At 48.6% G+C, this 16,381-nt stretch overlaps 1 protein-coding gene across 2 annotated transcripts in view; it reads right to left on the reverse strand.

Moving 5' to 3' along the window:
* The window catches only part of Fkbp6 (FKBP prolyl isomerase family member 6 (inactive)), a 40,095-nt gene extending 25,577 nt beyond the window's left edge, over positions 1–14,518 (reverse strand). Inside the window, exons 1-8 of one of the 2 annotated variants that reach the window (XM_006971295.4) lie at positions 14,396–14,518; positions 14,050–14,167; positions 11,065–11,154; positions 9,072–9,274; positions 7,793–7,912; positions 3,380–3,574; positions 2,719–2,828; positions 11–102 (exon numbers count right to left, since the gene is read on the reverse strand). In XM_006971295.4, coding sequence (XP_006971357.1) covers positions 12–102; positions 2,719–2,828; positions 3,380–3,574; positions 7,793–7,912; positions 9,072–9,274; positions 11,065–11,154; positions 14,050–14,167; positions 14,396–14,452 — 984 coding nt within the window. In that variant the 5' untranslated portion in view covers positions 14,453–14,518 and the 3' untranslated portion in view covers position 11. The other variant, XM_006971296.4, reaches the window with a different exon arrangement.
* Positions 14,519–16,381: the final 1,863 nt, after the last annotated feature.

Raw genomic sequence — 16,381 nt, forward strand, 5'->3', positions numbered from 1 at the left:
AGCCCTGTACCTTAGTTTCCTCCCACTGAGGAGCCGCTCCCACAGGGAGCAAACATCCGGTGACACATCTCTCTCTCTCTGTCCACGTAGTCCCTGTAGTGGCTGTGGAGAGAAAGGCAAGCTTTGTAGGTTTGCAGGAGGTGACATCTGGTGGCTGGAATTCTCTGGTAACAGACACTGAAGTCAGCATTGGACAGCAGGCAATGGAGACAATACAGTAGAGAGCAGGGACAGGCAAGGCTAAGCCCACTGAGGACAGCCCTGGACACAGGCCCTCATTTGGAAAGACAGCAGCTGGGAAGGCAGAAGCCACTGTCTTGTCAAATGATTCCCTGTACTAAGTACCTTCTGACTCACTTTGAGGTTTTCTTGCTAAGGAATGGTCAGATTCCTTATGGAATGGAGATGGCTCCCAAAATTTGGGATCTAACCCGAGAGGACCCTTTTCCATACTAGAAAGGATGCTCCTAGGAAACCCAAAAAGACCAGCAGCATACAAATGGAAATGATGCACACAGCTTAGAGACCTCAGCAATGGGGACTGAATGCTTAATGTTAAGGAGAGAACCTTACCAAAGCAGAACAAAAAATACATGTTAAAAATGGTGGCTGTCTGCCGGGCATGGTGGGGCATGCCTTTAGTCCCAGCACATGGGAGGCAGAAGCAGGTAGGTCTCTGATTTTGAGGCCAGACTGGTCTACAGAGCAAGTTCCAGGAGAGCCAGGGTTACACAAATAAACCCTATCTTGAAAAACCGAAATCCAAAACCAAAACAAAACAAAATGTTGGCTGTCCTAGAACTCATAGAAAGATGGTTTTCAGGTTCTCTACAGCAAATGCAGTTTCTCTAATCAGAAAAAGTCCCATTTTTTTTATAAAGCTTTCATTTTTCATTTTTCTAATGACACTTATTCACGTATGAGTTGGGAGTGGGCTCAAGTATCTTGGTGGAGGTTAGAGAACCATTTGCAGGAGTCAGTTTTCTCCTTCCATCACATGGGTCCTAAGAAGGAACTGTCGGGTCATCAGGCTTAGCAGCAAGAACACTTACCCATTGAACCATTTTGCTGACCTCTCAAAATGTACATTTCTAAAAGGTTAATATCCTTCTCACTTGAACAAGTCACACAGAACCAGCTCATTTGTGGCCCTAGAAAGACCCATGAGGAACAGTGGCTCTCGGGTGATTTTGAGAATAGGTAGGGTGCTAAGCACAACTTTTTGAAAATTAATTTTCCATTTTGAGGCAAGGTCTGTATAGCTCTGGTTGTCCTGGAACATACTCTGTAGACAGGGTAACCTTAAACTCAGAGGTTCACCTGCCTTTGCTTCTTGAGTGCCGATTTCAAGACTTTCTTTATTGTGGAAGATCGGCTTTTTGTACATTTATTTATTTAGTGTGTACATGTGCACACTATGTATGGAGGTCAGAGGACAACTTTCAGGCCAGCTCTTTCCTTCCACTATGTAGGTCCTAGGGATCAGAATACCAAAGACTCTCAGCTGCTGAGCCCCCTCACCAGCCCTGGTTTTTGAGACAGTGTCTTATTTTACACCTAGAAGGTCTTTGCATTTGTGATCTTCTTGTCTCGGTATCCCAAGTTCTAGGACTACTACTAGAGTGGACCACCATACCTAGTTTTAACACCCTTTTAAGGTCACATGAGGGACTACAGAAATAGCTCAGTTGGTAAAGTGAGGACCCAAGTTTATATTCTCAGCACCATGTTAAAAAAAAAAAAAAAAACAGGCCCAGTGAGTCGAGTGTGTCTGTAATTCCAGCATGGGGTGCTGCTGGGTGGGGGGCGGTGGGAGACAGGACGATCTCTGGGACTAGCCCAATCTAACTGCTGGACCCTGAGCATAACACTCAAGGTTGTTTTCTGGCCTACACACATAAATATACACAAAGAGTTGCGGGGACCCACTTCTCTAGGGAGTGCTGGACCCTGGAGTGGGTAGCTGTTCCAGCCATGACCTTGAAGCACCATCCCTAGTGAGGCAGCAGGTAACAGTTACATCTGCATATGACCTTGAAGTACATGCCCCTGGGGCATAGCTGCTCAGAACCCTTAATACCTGGCATGCATGTGCGCAGCACTCTCTCTTAGTGCCCAACATGGGGCACAAACCCATGGCTCTGAGCAACTTTAGAATAGCTGGTTCAAGAGCAGTTAAATGCTCAACACATCAAAGAATCTACCAGCCCTTGAAATTCTGTTATTTGTTATTAAAAAGAAGTCTAGTTATTGGAGAATGCTGACAGATCTGAGATCCATTAATAAAGTAATTCAGCCTATGGGCTCCCTACAGAATGGGAGGCCCTTGCCCTCTGTCCTTCTGGCCCTATCTTGAACTTTGTTTTACCTGAGATAGGATTACAATCTCTAGAAACTGGACATTTATCTCTTGAAGAGGCCAATTTGGTTGCCATGATTTTGGTGTAACTAGAGTCACACTCCAGGACCCACTTCTCTAGGGAGTGCCAATCTGCAGGGTGGTACAACAGGAAGGAGGGACATGCTCAGAAGTGACGCTTCCCCCCTCACAACAGTCAGTTCAGGACAATGAGCAAAGGAACATGCAGGTGGGATGGCTGCCTCTGAGCCAGTTTGGGGCAACGCTCCTAGCCTGTCCTCTATCTAGATGGTTGGACTAGAATTCTTGCAGCCACCTCTCACTGTGCTTCTAGTCACACTCCTGCCCTCAGCTCTCACCTGGACAGCTTCTTCAGCTCATTATTGATGTCATGGTTGCAGGGCTGCTCCTTCTGAGCTCGCACCAGAAAATCCCGGGCCTGCTCATACTCGGTTAGAAGAAGGCAAGCCTGTGAGGAAGGGACACAGCATTAGCTCAAGATTAGCATTTGTGGTAGTGGCCCAAGTGAGACCAACTGCTCTGGGGGAGTGCACATGTGCATATGTGGATGGAGACCAGAGGTCAACCTGGCTCCCTTCTAGGGAGTAGCCCACCTTATTGCGGGGGCAGGAGGGGTTTCAAGACAGGGTTTCTCCGTGTAGTTTCGGTGCCTGTCCTGGATTTCGTTCTGTAGACCAGGCTGGCCTCAAAGTCACAGAGATCTGCCTGGCTCTGCCTCCCGAGTGTTGCCCGCCCCCCCCAGTCCACCTTATTTTCAAGACAAGGTCTTCCTCTGGGATTCAGGGCTCCCAATTCATCTAGGCTGACTGGCCAGCAAACTCCAGGGATCTAACCTGCCTCTGCCTCCTCAGTGCAGCGATCTAGCATCCTGGACTCTGGAGAATGAGCTCAGGCTCCCAGGCTTGCACACCTGGCAAGTGCTTGCTTTATTGAGTGAGTTACTGCCCCAGGCCCTCTCTCCCCCCACTTCCTTCTCTTAGGCACTTACCCTCAACTCACCTGTCCACACCTGAAGAGGGCCTTGGCGTTCCTCTGATCAATGAGCAGAGCCTGCTCCCCATAGCGCAGGGCCATGGCAGGTCGGTTCAGCTTCAGGTACACAAAAGACAGGTTGAGGAGGACCAGAAGCTCGGCGGGCTCCACCAGGTGCTGCTCCTCACAGATTGCCAAGCGTCGGTGGAGCAGCAGCAAGGCCTGAGGAGAGGAGGGAAGGCAAAGGATCAGGAGGACAGCCCTATACCCTTACCAGTCACATGAACTACTGACCAAGAAAGGACAGTCCTATACACTTACCAGTCACGTGAACTACTGACCAAGAAAGGACAGTCCTATATCCTTTCCAGTCACGTGGAACTACTGACCTAAGGAAGGATTCATTTAGCGCTCAGGACACACGGTTAATGTATTAAAGTCAGGAGGCTTCTTTTTAAGAGTTATTATTATTTTAAATTATGTATATGCGTGGGATAGGATGTGTGCATGTGAGTATAGTGCCTGTGGAGGCCAGAAGAGGACACCTGCCTGGAACTGGAGTCTGTGTCTCCTAACATGGATGCTGGGAACTGAACTCAGGTCCTATGCAAGATGAATACATGCTTCTAACCACTGAACCATGTTTCTAGTCTAGTTTGAAGGTTTCTAACAGGAGAAGACATGCAACCTAAGTAAGGCAGACAGAATGTATCCTCTACTCTTTTGTCTCAAAAGGAGTAAGGACAGTATACCCAACAAGAGCCAAGACTAAGTTGGATTCCCAGCAGGTGGTTCTCAACTGTTAAGTCCAGGATAGGGGGAACCCCATGCCTCGGGGCTCCGTCAGCAACAGCACTCTCATACGCACACCCCCCCACAGAAACAAACACAAAAACATACACACACACACACACACACACACACACACACACACACACACACACACACGGTTTTGAGAAAGTCTCTCTATATAGTTCTGGCTGTCCTGGATCTCTCTCTGTAGACCAGGCTGGCCTCAAACTCGCAGAGATCCACCTGGGTCTGCCTTGTGAGTGCTGGGATTAAAGGTGTGCGCCACCACCACACCTGGCTTCTTTATGTAATTTTTTAAAAATTTTGTGTGTATGGATGTTTTCCGGTATGCATGTGTAACACATGGGTGCCTGGTGCCCAGAGATCAGAAGGAGTTATCACATTCTCTGGAACTGGACTTAAGAGTTACAAATGGTTGTGAGCCACTATATGGGTGCTGTGACTTGAACTTGGGTCCTCTTTAAAAGAAGTGCTCTAAATTGCTGAACCATCCCTTCAGCACCCAATCCCTGCTTTTTTGAGACAGAGTTTATATAGCCTGGTTGTCCTGAAACTCACTCAATATGTAGACCAGGCTAGCCTTGAACTCAGAGAAATCTGCCTGCTTCTGCCTCCCAAATACTGAGAGACTAAGGCATGTACCCTTGTGCCAGGCTTGCTTATTTATTTATTTATTCATTCATTTATTTATATTTTGAGATAAGGTCTAATGTAAGGCCTAGGCAGGTCCTCAAACTCACTATGTAGCAAAGGATGACCTGCAATTTCTTGTTTTTAATTATGTGTAAGCATGTGTATCTGTGTGCTTGTCTCTTGGTATAAATGCACATGAATGCAGCTGCCAGTGAAGACCAGAGATAACATATCCTTTGGAGCTGGAGTTACAGGTAGTTGTGAGCTGCCTGGTGTGAATGCTGGGAACAGAATTCAGATCTTTTGCACTCTTAACTGCTAAGCCCACTCTTAACTAGAAGTCTGCAGCCCAAGCTTCAACTTCTGGTCTTCCTGTCTCCAACCTGGGATTGCACCTGGTTTATGCAGTTCTGGGATGAAACCCAGTGAGTGTTTCATGCATGCCAACTCTAATACCTAAGCTGAATCCCTGTCCCAGGAGGTCTGTTTTCTGAAGAAATGGAACAAAAAAAAGACTACTGACTTTGGAATGGACAGATGGGGTGCTGTTAATGGTGTGTGAAATAGTACTGTTTCCACAGCAGAGAGCCAGGCCTCTGTTTGTCCCACAGCCACAGAGTGACACCAGTCTCCAGAGTAAGAGGGATGGGAAATCTCACAGATGGCAAACACAATGGAAAAAAATCAACTACAACTGGGGGTGGGGGTGCTGGAATGAGGATTTTTTAATACTTTTTTTAAACTTTATTTTAGGTGCACTGGTGTGAAGGTGTTAGATCCCCTGGAACTGGAGTTAGCTTTTTTGAGCTGCCATGTGGGTGCTGAGAATTGAACCCAGGTCCTCTGGAAGAGCAGCCAGTGCTCTTAAGTGCCGAGTCTTCTCCCCAGCCCCTAGGATTTTTAATTAATAAACTTTTTTTTGGAGCAGTAAGGGGGAATTTTTTTGTACTTACATGTGTGCATGTTTGTGTGCATGAGTGCACACATACCTATAGGTGTATGTACCTGCAAGCGCATGCAGAGACCCAAAGACAACCTCAGGTATCATTCCTCAGGAGCCATTCACCTCATCCCGCCCCCCCCAACAGTCTCTCATTGGCCTGAGGCTTGTCAAGTAGATCAGGCTAGCTGCCTACAGAGTTCCAGGAATCTGCCTGTCTCTGTCTCCCCAATACTGAAATTACAAGTAGACACTACCACACCTGGCTTTTCTTTTTCTTTTCTTTTCTTTCTTTTTTTTTTTAAATGTAGGTTCTCAGGACTAACTCAGATTGTAATGCTTAGTATCAAGCACTTTACCAACTGAGTTATTTTTCCACCTCTCCAAGAAGGTAATTCTTAAAACACCAAATTAAAATAATATACACAGGTAAAAAAAAAGTAAGTGCGTAGCTTAATGAACTTTCATAACTCAAATATACCCAGGAAAACAGCATCAAGAAAAACACACAGGCCAAACATGGTGATGCACACCTTACATCCCAGCACTCAGGAGGCAGAGGCAGGTGCATCTCTGAGTTCAAGGATAGCCTAGTCTACAGAGCAAGGTCTGGTCAGCCAAGAGTACACAGTGATGCTCTGTCTCAAACGAACACACACACAAAATGAACAGAATGAGTTAAGCTTGTAGCTTTATGCCTATAACTCAGCACTTGGGAGGCTGAGAAAGGATTACCATGAGCTTGAGGACAGCCTGGGCTAGAGAGTGACCTGTCTTGAAAAACAAAAGGAAAAAAGATCAACATAGAGAACATCACCTCACATCACCCAGCCCCCACTGCCCTCAAGTCATTTCTAACGCAAGGATCTTCTCTGTATGTAGTGTGTATGGTGTGTGTACATACGCGGGGAGGTCGGTGTGCCCATGGCAGGTGTCCTGCTGTATCACTCTACCCCTGTGGGTTGAGACCCTTTCCTAAGACCATTGGGAAACACAGATATTTATATTATGATTCACAACAGCACTAAAATTACAGTTATGAAGGAGCAACAAAGATAACTTTATGGTGTGTGTGTGGGGGGTCACCACTACAGAAGGAACCGTAGTAAGGGTCACAGTATTAGGAAGGTTGAGAACCACTGCTCCACCTTCTTCCTTGAGACAACATCTCTCACTGAACTTGGAGCTAGGCTTCAAGTCTCAGTGATCTTCTTGTCCCTGCCTCCTACAACACTAGGGCTGCAGCACACACGTGGCCATACCTGGCTTAAAAAAATCTTTCATGTGTAAGTGTGCATGCCTATGTAAATTTATGTGTACTATGTGGGTGTAGGAACCCATGGAGGTCGGAAGACGGCCTCAGATTCCCTGGAACTGGAGTTCCAGGGAGCTGTGAGCCATATGGATGCTGGGAACCAAACTCTGGTCCTCTACAAGAGCAGTGAGTTCTCTTCCCTGTTACACCATCTTCCCAGCATCCATGCCCAGCATTTTATATAGGTCCTGGGATTTGAACTCAGATCCTTAAGCTTATAAAGCAAGCACTCTAACTCATTGAACTATCTCCCCAGCCCCTTTTTTCAGTTTGAGACAGGGTCTAGTTAAGAAGCCCAGGCTGGCCTGGAACTTGTGATCCTCCTGCCTCAGCCTCCTGGGTGCTGGGATTAAAGTCATGCACCACCCCTGCCTGGCTTAATGTGATCTTATTAATAGATGCCTGTGAAGAGTAGCAAAAAGATGAAGCTTATGATCTTAAGTTTTCTGGGGCTGGAGAGATGGCTCAGAGGTCATAAGCATTGGCTGCCCTTCCAGAGGACCTAGGTTCAATTCCCAGTACCACATGGTGGCTCACAGCTGTCTGTAACTCCAGGTCCCAGGGATCAATGGAACTCAATCTGTAGACCAGGCTGGCCTCGAACTCACAGAGATCCACCTGCCTCTGCCTCTCGAGTGCTGGGATTAAAGGTGTGCGACACCACCGCCCGGCTCCTTACCCATCAACATTTTTAAAGGTGAAAAGGTTTCTGGATCACACACTTCCAGAGCATTCTTACCCGCTTGTACCTCACTTTGGCATCACAGAAGCGATTCTGGCGGAAAAGGTAGTTGCCAAACTCCCTCTCAGTTGCTGCTACTTTGAGAACCTTCTGAAGCGGAAACTGTTCTTGCTGTTCCTGAAGAGCAAAGCCAAGAGCAGGGACATGGAGTCAGAAGCCCCAGTGGCACAATGGCAGCCATGTTCCACTCCTCAACATCCCCTCTTGGACCTTGTGTGTGCAGAGACCACCCAGGTGAGCGCTGTGACAGGCCCACCTACAGAGCAGCTGGGGGGGGTGGTGTCGTGGTTGCTGTGATCCTCCTCAGATTCCTCCAGAAGCAGAAGCATCCACAGAAGCTGAGAGAGCCTGCCCAGCTCGCACCAGTTACTCAACACGACTTTTCCAGTCCCTGGTTGGTTCAGCGCCCTGGGGGTTCTGTGTGCTCATGCTGCTAAACTGGCTTCCTATCACAACTGCCCGTAGAACCCCACCCAGAGCCCCAGATCTGAACCTGGGTGAGTGCAGGATCATCTAAGTCCGTGGAAAGATGTGGACAAGGTGAGACACTCGACTGAGGCACTGACAGTCAGTGTGAAGACCCAATCATATGGAGGAGCGAAGCCTGGAATGCATGCACAGCGACCACCACATATGCAGTCGGTGGATGACAGCAGCATGTGACTGCTGATGGGATTACAAGCTCTGCTTCTACAGGCCGGGGAGCGAAAGGCGGAATGGGAAACCACAGCTTGGGTTATGAGACTGTGGCTCTCTACCCCAGTCTTCCTGAGACTGTCTCAGCTTGTACCTCATGTCACAGTTATCCTGTCAAGTTAGTAAAAGCCTCTCATTCTCAAGGCGGGACCAATTCTCTAGCTTGTTTTTACAGTCCTGGGGATGGATGGTCCTAGAGCTTGTTAATGTTAACACTCTATCACTGACCTACAGAGCCCCAGCCTATCAGTGGCAGATTCTAGGCAAGAACTATCACTGAATTAGCTCTCCAAGCCTCAATCACCTTTGTTATAAGCTACCAGTGCCTAACTTTCTGAAAAGCAGTTACCACCTTGTAGTGAGAACTAAGCAGAGGGCGACTAAACAGCAAACAGCTAATGCAGAACTAGTCTATGCCTTATACTACCTAGCATGGTGTACCCTAGACAGAGGAGAGCAGATGCCAGAGTGCAGGAGGCTTGAGTGGAACCCAGGGTAGGTGATCTAACGGAGCCACCCAAACACAATCTGATCCCTCTCCCTTTAGAAAGTCCCGGGAAATCTGGGGTCTTGAACTTACAGCTGAAAGTGCACAAAACTTGTCTGACTCAGCAGAATCAAGGAAGTCAATCAGCTCGATCTCAAACAGGACAGTAGCATTTGGAGGGATGAGGGGTGGGCACCCCAGGGTGCCATAAGCATAGGTTGGCTTGAACAGGAACCTGGCTAATTCCCCTCTGCGCATGCTTAGAAGTCCCAGCTCCATGCCCCAGAGTGTAATATCTGGAAGAAAGGACAGTGAGCTCAACTGAGGCTCACCCAGCATCCCATTCAAAGCCACCAGTTTCTCCCTATTCCAAGTGCATGTGCCAACCCAAGTCTTTGGCACAGGTGCCCCAACTCAATGCTCAGTTGTTTCTGTTGTCCTGCTTTCCCCAAATGCCAGCTTTTGCAGGCTTCATCTCTGTCACATAGTCTATTCTTTCTTTGAAGATCTCTGCCCTCAATGCCTGTGGCCTACTCTGAAATTTTAAAGATTTTTTTTCCTTTATCCTTATGTGTTTTTTTATGCATGTGTTTGCCTATATGTACCACATTCATGCAATGCCCACAGACACCAGAAGAGGGCAGGAACTGGAGTTATAGATGGTTGTAAGCCACCATGTGGGTGCTGTAAACTGAACCCAGTCTACTGGAAAAGCAGCCAGTACTCTTAACCTCTGAGCCATCTCTCCACTCCCCTAGTTGAGATCTTATTCCAACCTCAGGACTCTCATCTCTAGCCTTCTTTCCCATGTAGTGCCTGTGGCCCTGCCAGAACGAAGGTTATTATAATTTCATTAAGCAAAGCCAGAACACATTCCATAGCTCCATGTTTCATTCAATTCTATGAGGTTAGTTTGTGGACTAGAGGCCAACCTCCCCCACCCTAGTAAAGTCCACAAGGATGGGGTTCTCATCATTCATCTGAGCATGGTCTTGAGATATGTGTTGCTGTGTGTATGTGTGTATGTGTGTGTGTGTGTGTGTGCGCGCGCGCGCATGTAGATGCTAGAGGACAATCTCAGCTGTCATTCCTCAGGTGGCATCCACCTTGCCTTTTGGGACAGAATCTCTCATTGCCCTGGAGAAGTCTGGTAAGTAGGCTAGGCTGGCTGGTCAGCGCCCCAGGGATCCAGCTGTTTTTTTGCCTCCCTGCACTGAGATTATAAGCGCACACTACCACATCTTGCTTTTTTTTTTTTTTTTTTTTTTTTGAGAGACAGGGTTTCTCCGTGTAGTTTTGGTGCCTGTCCTGGATCTTGCTCTGTAGCCCAGGCTGGCCTCAAACTCCCAGAGATCAGCCTGCCTCTGACTCCTGAGTGCTGGGATTAAAAGCGTGTACCGCCGCCGCCCGGCTTCGCTTTGTTTGTCAGGGTGGACTCTGCGGGAAGGAAAGCAGGCCCTCATGCTGGCAGAGCAAGCACTTTACTGACTGAGCCTTTCTCCCAGGTCCTATGAGGTCTTGTTTCACCACACACGCTGGGAAGTAAGTATTCACTGCATTCATTTCATAAACACACAAGGAAAAGTGCTCAGAGGACCCAGGTGTAGGGCTCATGTTTATCATTTCATCACTCCAGAGCTGGGGCAGGCTTCTGAATTCAAGGTCAGTGTGAGCTGCACAGATTCTGTTTTAAAAGATGCCCTGTAGCCGGATAGATGCGGTTCCAAGTAACTACATGGTGGCTCACAACTGTCTAACTCCAGTTCCAGGGGAAATGGCACCCTCTTCTGGCCTCTGCAGGTACTGGGCATATACATACATGTGGGCAACATATGCATAAAATTTAAAAAAAAAAAATCAAGAATAGGAAAACATTCCCAAAAGGTAACTTAGATGCCAAGATAACCTTGCCAGGTGGGCTATCACCCAAAAATAAAGTCCCAAGAAGAAAAGGTGACAGATAACCTGGGAGCTTCCCTGAAATCTAAGCTCAGCTACCAACTGTAAGAATCTGTTCTCTGGACACTGTGACAATCCTAAAACACGTCATGCCTTCGTTTGACTAGATGACCCCAGATGACCTTACCTTCTCCAAGTTTCATCAGCCGAGGTGTTTTCCTAAAGCAGTTAGAATCGAAAGGCTTGTCCATGTGCTCCAGGTATCCAGAATATTTCACTAGGGCAGAGGGGAAAAGAAAAAAAGCACAAGTGTGAGGAAAACATTCCAGAGACACCCCCAGAGCCATCCTATCACTAACACAGTTTACACCACAATTCCTGGGGCATGGTGGTCCATGTCTGTCATCCCAGCCCTTGAGAAATGGAGACAGGAGCAGCCTCAGCTACATAGCAAATTCTATACTAGCACCAGACAAAAGAGTCCCTGTCTAGGGAAAGAAAAGAATTAAATGAGTTAGAGCTAGCTGCCTGGCACCAAGACCCACAGGAAAGCTGCTTGTGGGGTTCTGACTTTCAGCACTGAGGTTCAAGGGCTCTCCTGATTGGCCTTCACTCATTGCTCACAGTGGTATAGGAAAAGGGGAGATCAGGAGCCTGCTTTACTTGTTAAATCCTGAGGCAGGCAAGAGTGGCAGCCATCTGTCACCCCAGACCTGCAGGCAGGAGCTAAGGCAGGAAGAATGCCGGTCTGAGGCTGGCCTGGGACACAGGGAGATCCTGTATTTAAAAAGGGGGGGGTGCTGTGGATATCACTCTACATAAATAAAACACTGATGGCCAGTGACCAGACAGGAAGTACAGGCGGGACAAAGAGAGAGGAAAATTGGGGAAACAGGAAGAAGGAGGGAGAGACACTGCAGCCACCGCCAGGACAAGCAGCATGTAAAGACGCCGGTAAGTCACCAGCCACGTGGCAAGGTATAGATTTATAGAAATGGGTTAATTTAAGATATAAGAACAGTTAGCAAGAAGCCTGCCACAGCCATATAGTTTATAAGTAATATAAGCATCTGAGTGATTATTTTATACGTGGATTGTGGGACTGCAGGGCTTGGTGGAACCTGGAGAGAAGCCCTCCAGCTACAAATGGCGCCCAACGTGGGGCACGAACCCACGACCCTGAGATTAAGAGTCTCATGCTCTACCGACTGAGCTAGCCTCCAGCAGCAGGGGAGGGGGGTATTTGAGGCTGGCTTGGGACACAGGGAGATCCTGTATTTAAAAGGGGGGGCTGTTTGAGGCTGGCCTGTGGTACAGAGAGATCCTGTATTTAAAGGGGGGGCGTTTGAGGCTGGCCTGTGGTACAGGGAGATCCTGTATTTAAAGGGGGGGCGTTTGAGGCTGGCCTGGGATACAGGGAGATCCTGTATTTAAAAAGGGGGGCGTTTGAGGCTGGCCTGGGGTATAGGGAGATCCTATATTTTAAAAAAGGGGGGGGCATTTGAGGCTGGCCTGGGGTACAGGGAGATCCTATATTTAAAAAAGGGGGGGCGTTTGAGGCTGGCATGGGATACAGGGAGATCCTGTATTTAAAAAGGGGGGGGCTGGGCTTGGTGGCACACACCTTTAATCCCAGCGCTATGAAGGCAGAGACAGGTGGATCTCTGAGTTTAAGGGTAGCCTGCTCCACATATATTCTGATCTACATATGGAGTTACAGGCCAGCCAGGGCTATGCAATGAGACCCTGTCTCAAAAACAAACAAACCAACAAAAACTAAAACAAAGGCTGGGGGTGTAGCTGAGTTGGTAGAATGTTTGACTAGCTTGCATGAGGCCCAGAGTTCCATCCCCAGCACCGTTTAAACCAGACATAGTGGCTTACATGAGTAATCCCAGCATTTGGGAGGTAGAGGCAGGAGGATCAGAAATTCTGGGTCATCTTTGGCTACACAGGGTTTGAGGCTGACCTGGGATATATGAGACTGCTTCTTAAAAACCAAACCTTCTCCATTTAGGAGAAGCACATCCAGTCCTTTAAAATGCCTTATTTTTGAAATATGAAATCACATACTTGAAGACACCTAGATTCTGGGTTCAATCCCAGCACCTTGAAACAAAGTGTTATGGGGTTCACTTGGAGTCAACACAATTCACACCAACTCAATGCAGAAAACAAAACTGTATTGTAATCAAGCCACTACCAATCAATCAGGGCCGCAGAACAGACTCAGGAACTGAATCACCCAAGCCAGAATGTTTCGGAGCTTTTATGCCTGAGAACTACAAACATCTGTGCCAAATTAGACTTGCATTTTTCCACCAATCAGGATTCAGGGACAGGGGACTTTCCTAGCACTACTGTTCTGTGGTACACTTATCTTACTTTCATTGGTTGGTTTACTCAAGGGCGGTGACTGTTCTTGTCTCACCTTGCCAAGCAGGATGCCAGTTACCCAGGGAGGTCTGGGGAACTTAAAACTTTATTTGACCCTTAATTCAAAGCAGACTTTCTATCCAAAATGGCTTCAGTTTGGTTCCTTCTTCCAAAAACAACCACCCTAACCAACCAGGTAGATTGGTGCACACGGTTGTGATGCCAATACTTGGGAAGTAGAGGAAGGGTCAGGCCTTCAAGGTCATCCTCTAATACACAGGAGGTTGGAGTTCAGTCTGGGCTATTTTTATGATGCTGTTTCAAAAACAAAACAACACAGACCAACGACAGGGCTGGGGATATAACTCAGTTGGTAGAGGGTTTGCCTGGCATGCACGATGGGGACAGGTGTGCTCTGTCCCCAGCACCACATAAAACGTAGTCCTGCCCACCCATAATCCCAGCACTCAAAAGGTGGAGACAAAGTGTCAGGCGTTCCAAGATCATCCTCAGCTACACAGGCAGTTAAGAGGCCGGTCTGGGTTGTATGAGACCCTGCTTCAAACAAAACAAAACAAAACAAAACTTAGCCGGGCGGTGGTGGTGCACGCCTTCAATCCCAGCACTCAGGAGGCAGAGGCAGGCGGATCTCTGCGAGTTCGAGGCCAGCCTAGGCTGCAGAGTGAGTTCCAGGAAAGGCTTGCAAAGCTACACCTGTCTCGAAAAACAAAAAAACACACAACAAAACTAAAACCGTAGTTTCCCAAGGACGAAGCAGCCTAGCGGCCTCCATTACCCAGCACGGAAGCGTCAGGGGTCACGGGGTCGCCAGTGCCCTCTCGGATGACATCCTTCAGCACACCTCGGTCCCCAGAAATGTCCAACATCCGCTGACTCAGTCGCTCGTAGGGAGACTGGGAGAGGAGAGAGAAAGCCACAGGCCCCGGGGGTGGGCGCCGCCGGCCGCCCCCCAGGACCCCCAGGTCCCCGTCCCCGTCCGTCCGTCCCCGCCCTCACCTGGCCCAGGACTTCGTCCCCGTCCAGGGCTCCGGGGCCGCGGGTGCTGCCACCCATGGCCGCGCTGCGGGTGCCCCCCACCTCGTGCTTCCGAGGTGCCCCGACCCCCTCGCTCCGCTCCGTACCTGGCAGTTGTCTCGCGCCGGCGGGATTCCGTTCCTGAGGCGCGAGAAGACGCTCATCTTGCCGCTCAACGGCCGCCAAACGCCTCGCCGGAAGCAACGCCTGCCCGGAAGTGAGGACCCCGGGCCGGGCCCCGGCGCGTGCTGTGCACGAGAATCACACGTGATGGACGCTGCCCCCCCCACCCCGCGAGCGTGCGCATGCGCCGACGCGGAAGCATGATGGGGGAACCAGGATGGTTGCGGGCCAAACCTTTGGTGTTTCATAAACAAGGGCTGGGCCGCGAGCCTCTAGGTCTCTGTGTTGCCCTTTGGCGTTCTAGCGCAGGTAGAACACATCGCCACAAAATCAGTGACTTAAAGCGACGCCTGCTTTTCAACCTCAGGGCTGAACAGTTAGATGTGCGATAACTTATTTTTGGGTGATGCTGAGGACCGGATGTAGGTCAACATTAGACAAAGGATCTGAGGCTGAACAGCATCCCCAGCCTCCCTTCAGGGGATTCCTAAGTAGGTCCCCATCCCTGATAAATGCATCTAGCCCTTCACTGAGGCGTCTGGGCAGGCTCTGTGCTGCTGAGCTATGTTCTCAACCCCAGACTTCACTTTTTTCCCCCGCCTGAGACAGGGTTTCTCTGTGTAGTCCTGGCTGTCCTGGAACTCACTCTGTAGACCAGGCTGGCCTCGAACTCACAGAGATCCGCCTGCCTCTGCCTCCCAAGTGCTGGGATTCAAGGTGTGCACCACCACAGCTGGCTCCAAGGTGTCAGATTTTAAAAGTTCGTCATTTAGTGGCATTGATGGAAAGGAGTCTGATGTCAATAGTACAACGCTTGTGACTGTTTTCACATCAAATTCACAAACAGGCACCACGGACCGGGCTAGGGATGTAATTCAGTGGTAGAGTGCTTTTGTAGCATGGTCGAGACCCTGGTTCTGTCTCCCAACAAGGCAAGAAACAAACCAGGCCAGGCAAGATGGGCAAGTGGGTAAGGTGCTTGCCACCAACCCTGCCAACCAGGACCCACAGGTAGAAGGAAGGAACCGACTATTGCAAGTTATTCTCCACCCTCCCCATGCATAAGGTGGCCTGTGCCTTCAAGCACACACAATAGATGTTAAAATAAGTAAATAAACACGGGCAGCTAGCATGCCATTGCCACCCTCACGTGGTCCAGGACTTCATCCCCTTCCAGGGGATACAAGCCAGGACAGTAACTGTCTTGACTGGGAGCCTGGACTAGCAGGAGACAAGAGACTTGTTGATGTTTTATTCTGTGATCTTTTGGGGGCCTGCCACCTAGCTTCCAAATAGATCACACATGGAGGCTTATTCTTAATTATAAGTGCCCGACCTTTAGCTTGGCTTGTTGCTAGTCAGCTTTTCTTAAATTATCCCATCTACCTTTTGTCTCTGGGCTTTTTCCTTCCTTTTCTTACTTTTTTTTTTGTTTGTTTGTTTTTCTGTGTAGCTTTGTGCCTTTCCTGGAACTCACTTGGTAGCCCAGGCTGGCCTCAAACTCACAGAGATCCACCTGGCTCTGCCTTCTGAGTGCTGGAATTAAAGGCGTGTGCCACCACCGCCCAGCCTCCTTTTCTTACTTCTATATATCTTACTTTCACTCTTTCTCCATGGCTTGCTGTGTGGTTGAGTGGCTGGTCCCTAGTGTCCTCCTCTCCTTGTTCTTTTGCTCTTCCTTCTTCTTCTTCTTCTTCTTCTTCTTCTTCTTCTTCTTCTTCTTCTTCTTCTTCTTCTTCTTCTTCTTCTTCTTCCAGATTTCTCCTATTTATTCTCTCTGCCTGCCAGCCCTGCCTATCCTTTCTCCTGCCTTGCTATTGGCCATTCAGCTCTTTATTAGACCAATCAGGTGTTTTAGACAGGCACAGTAACACAGCTTCACAGAGTTAAACAAATCTAACATAAAATAATGCAACACAGCTTTGCATCATTAAAAAAAAATGTTCCAGAGCATAGACAAATGCAACACA

The sequence above is a fragment of the Peromyscus maniculatus genome, chromosome 23 (genome assembly GCF_049852395.1).
Source record: "Peromyscus maniculatus bairdii isolate BWxNUB_F1_BW_parent chromosome 23, HU_Pman_BW_mat_3.1, whole genome shotgun sequence".
NCBI classification, from domain to species: Eukaryota; Metazoa; Chordata; class Mammalia; order Rodentia; family Cricetidae; genus Peromyscus; species Peromyscus maniculatus.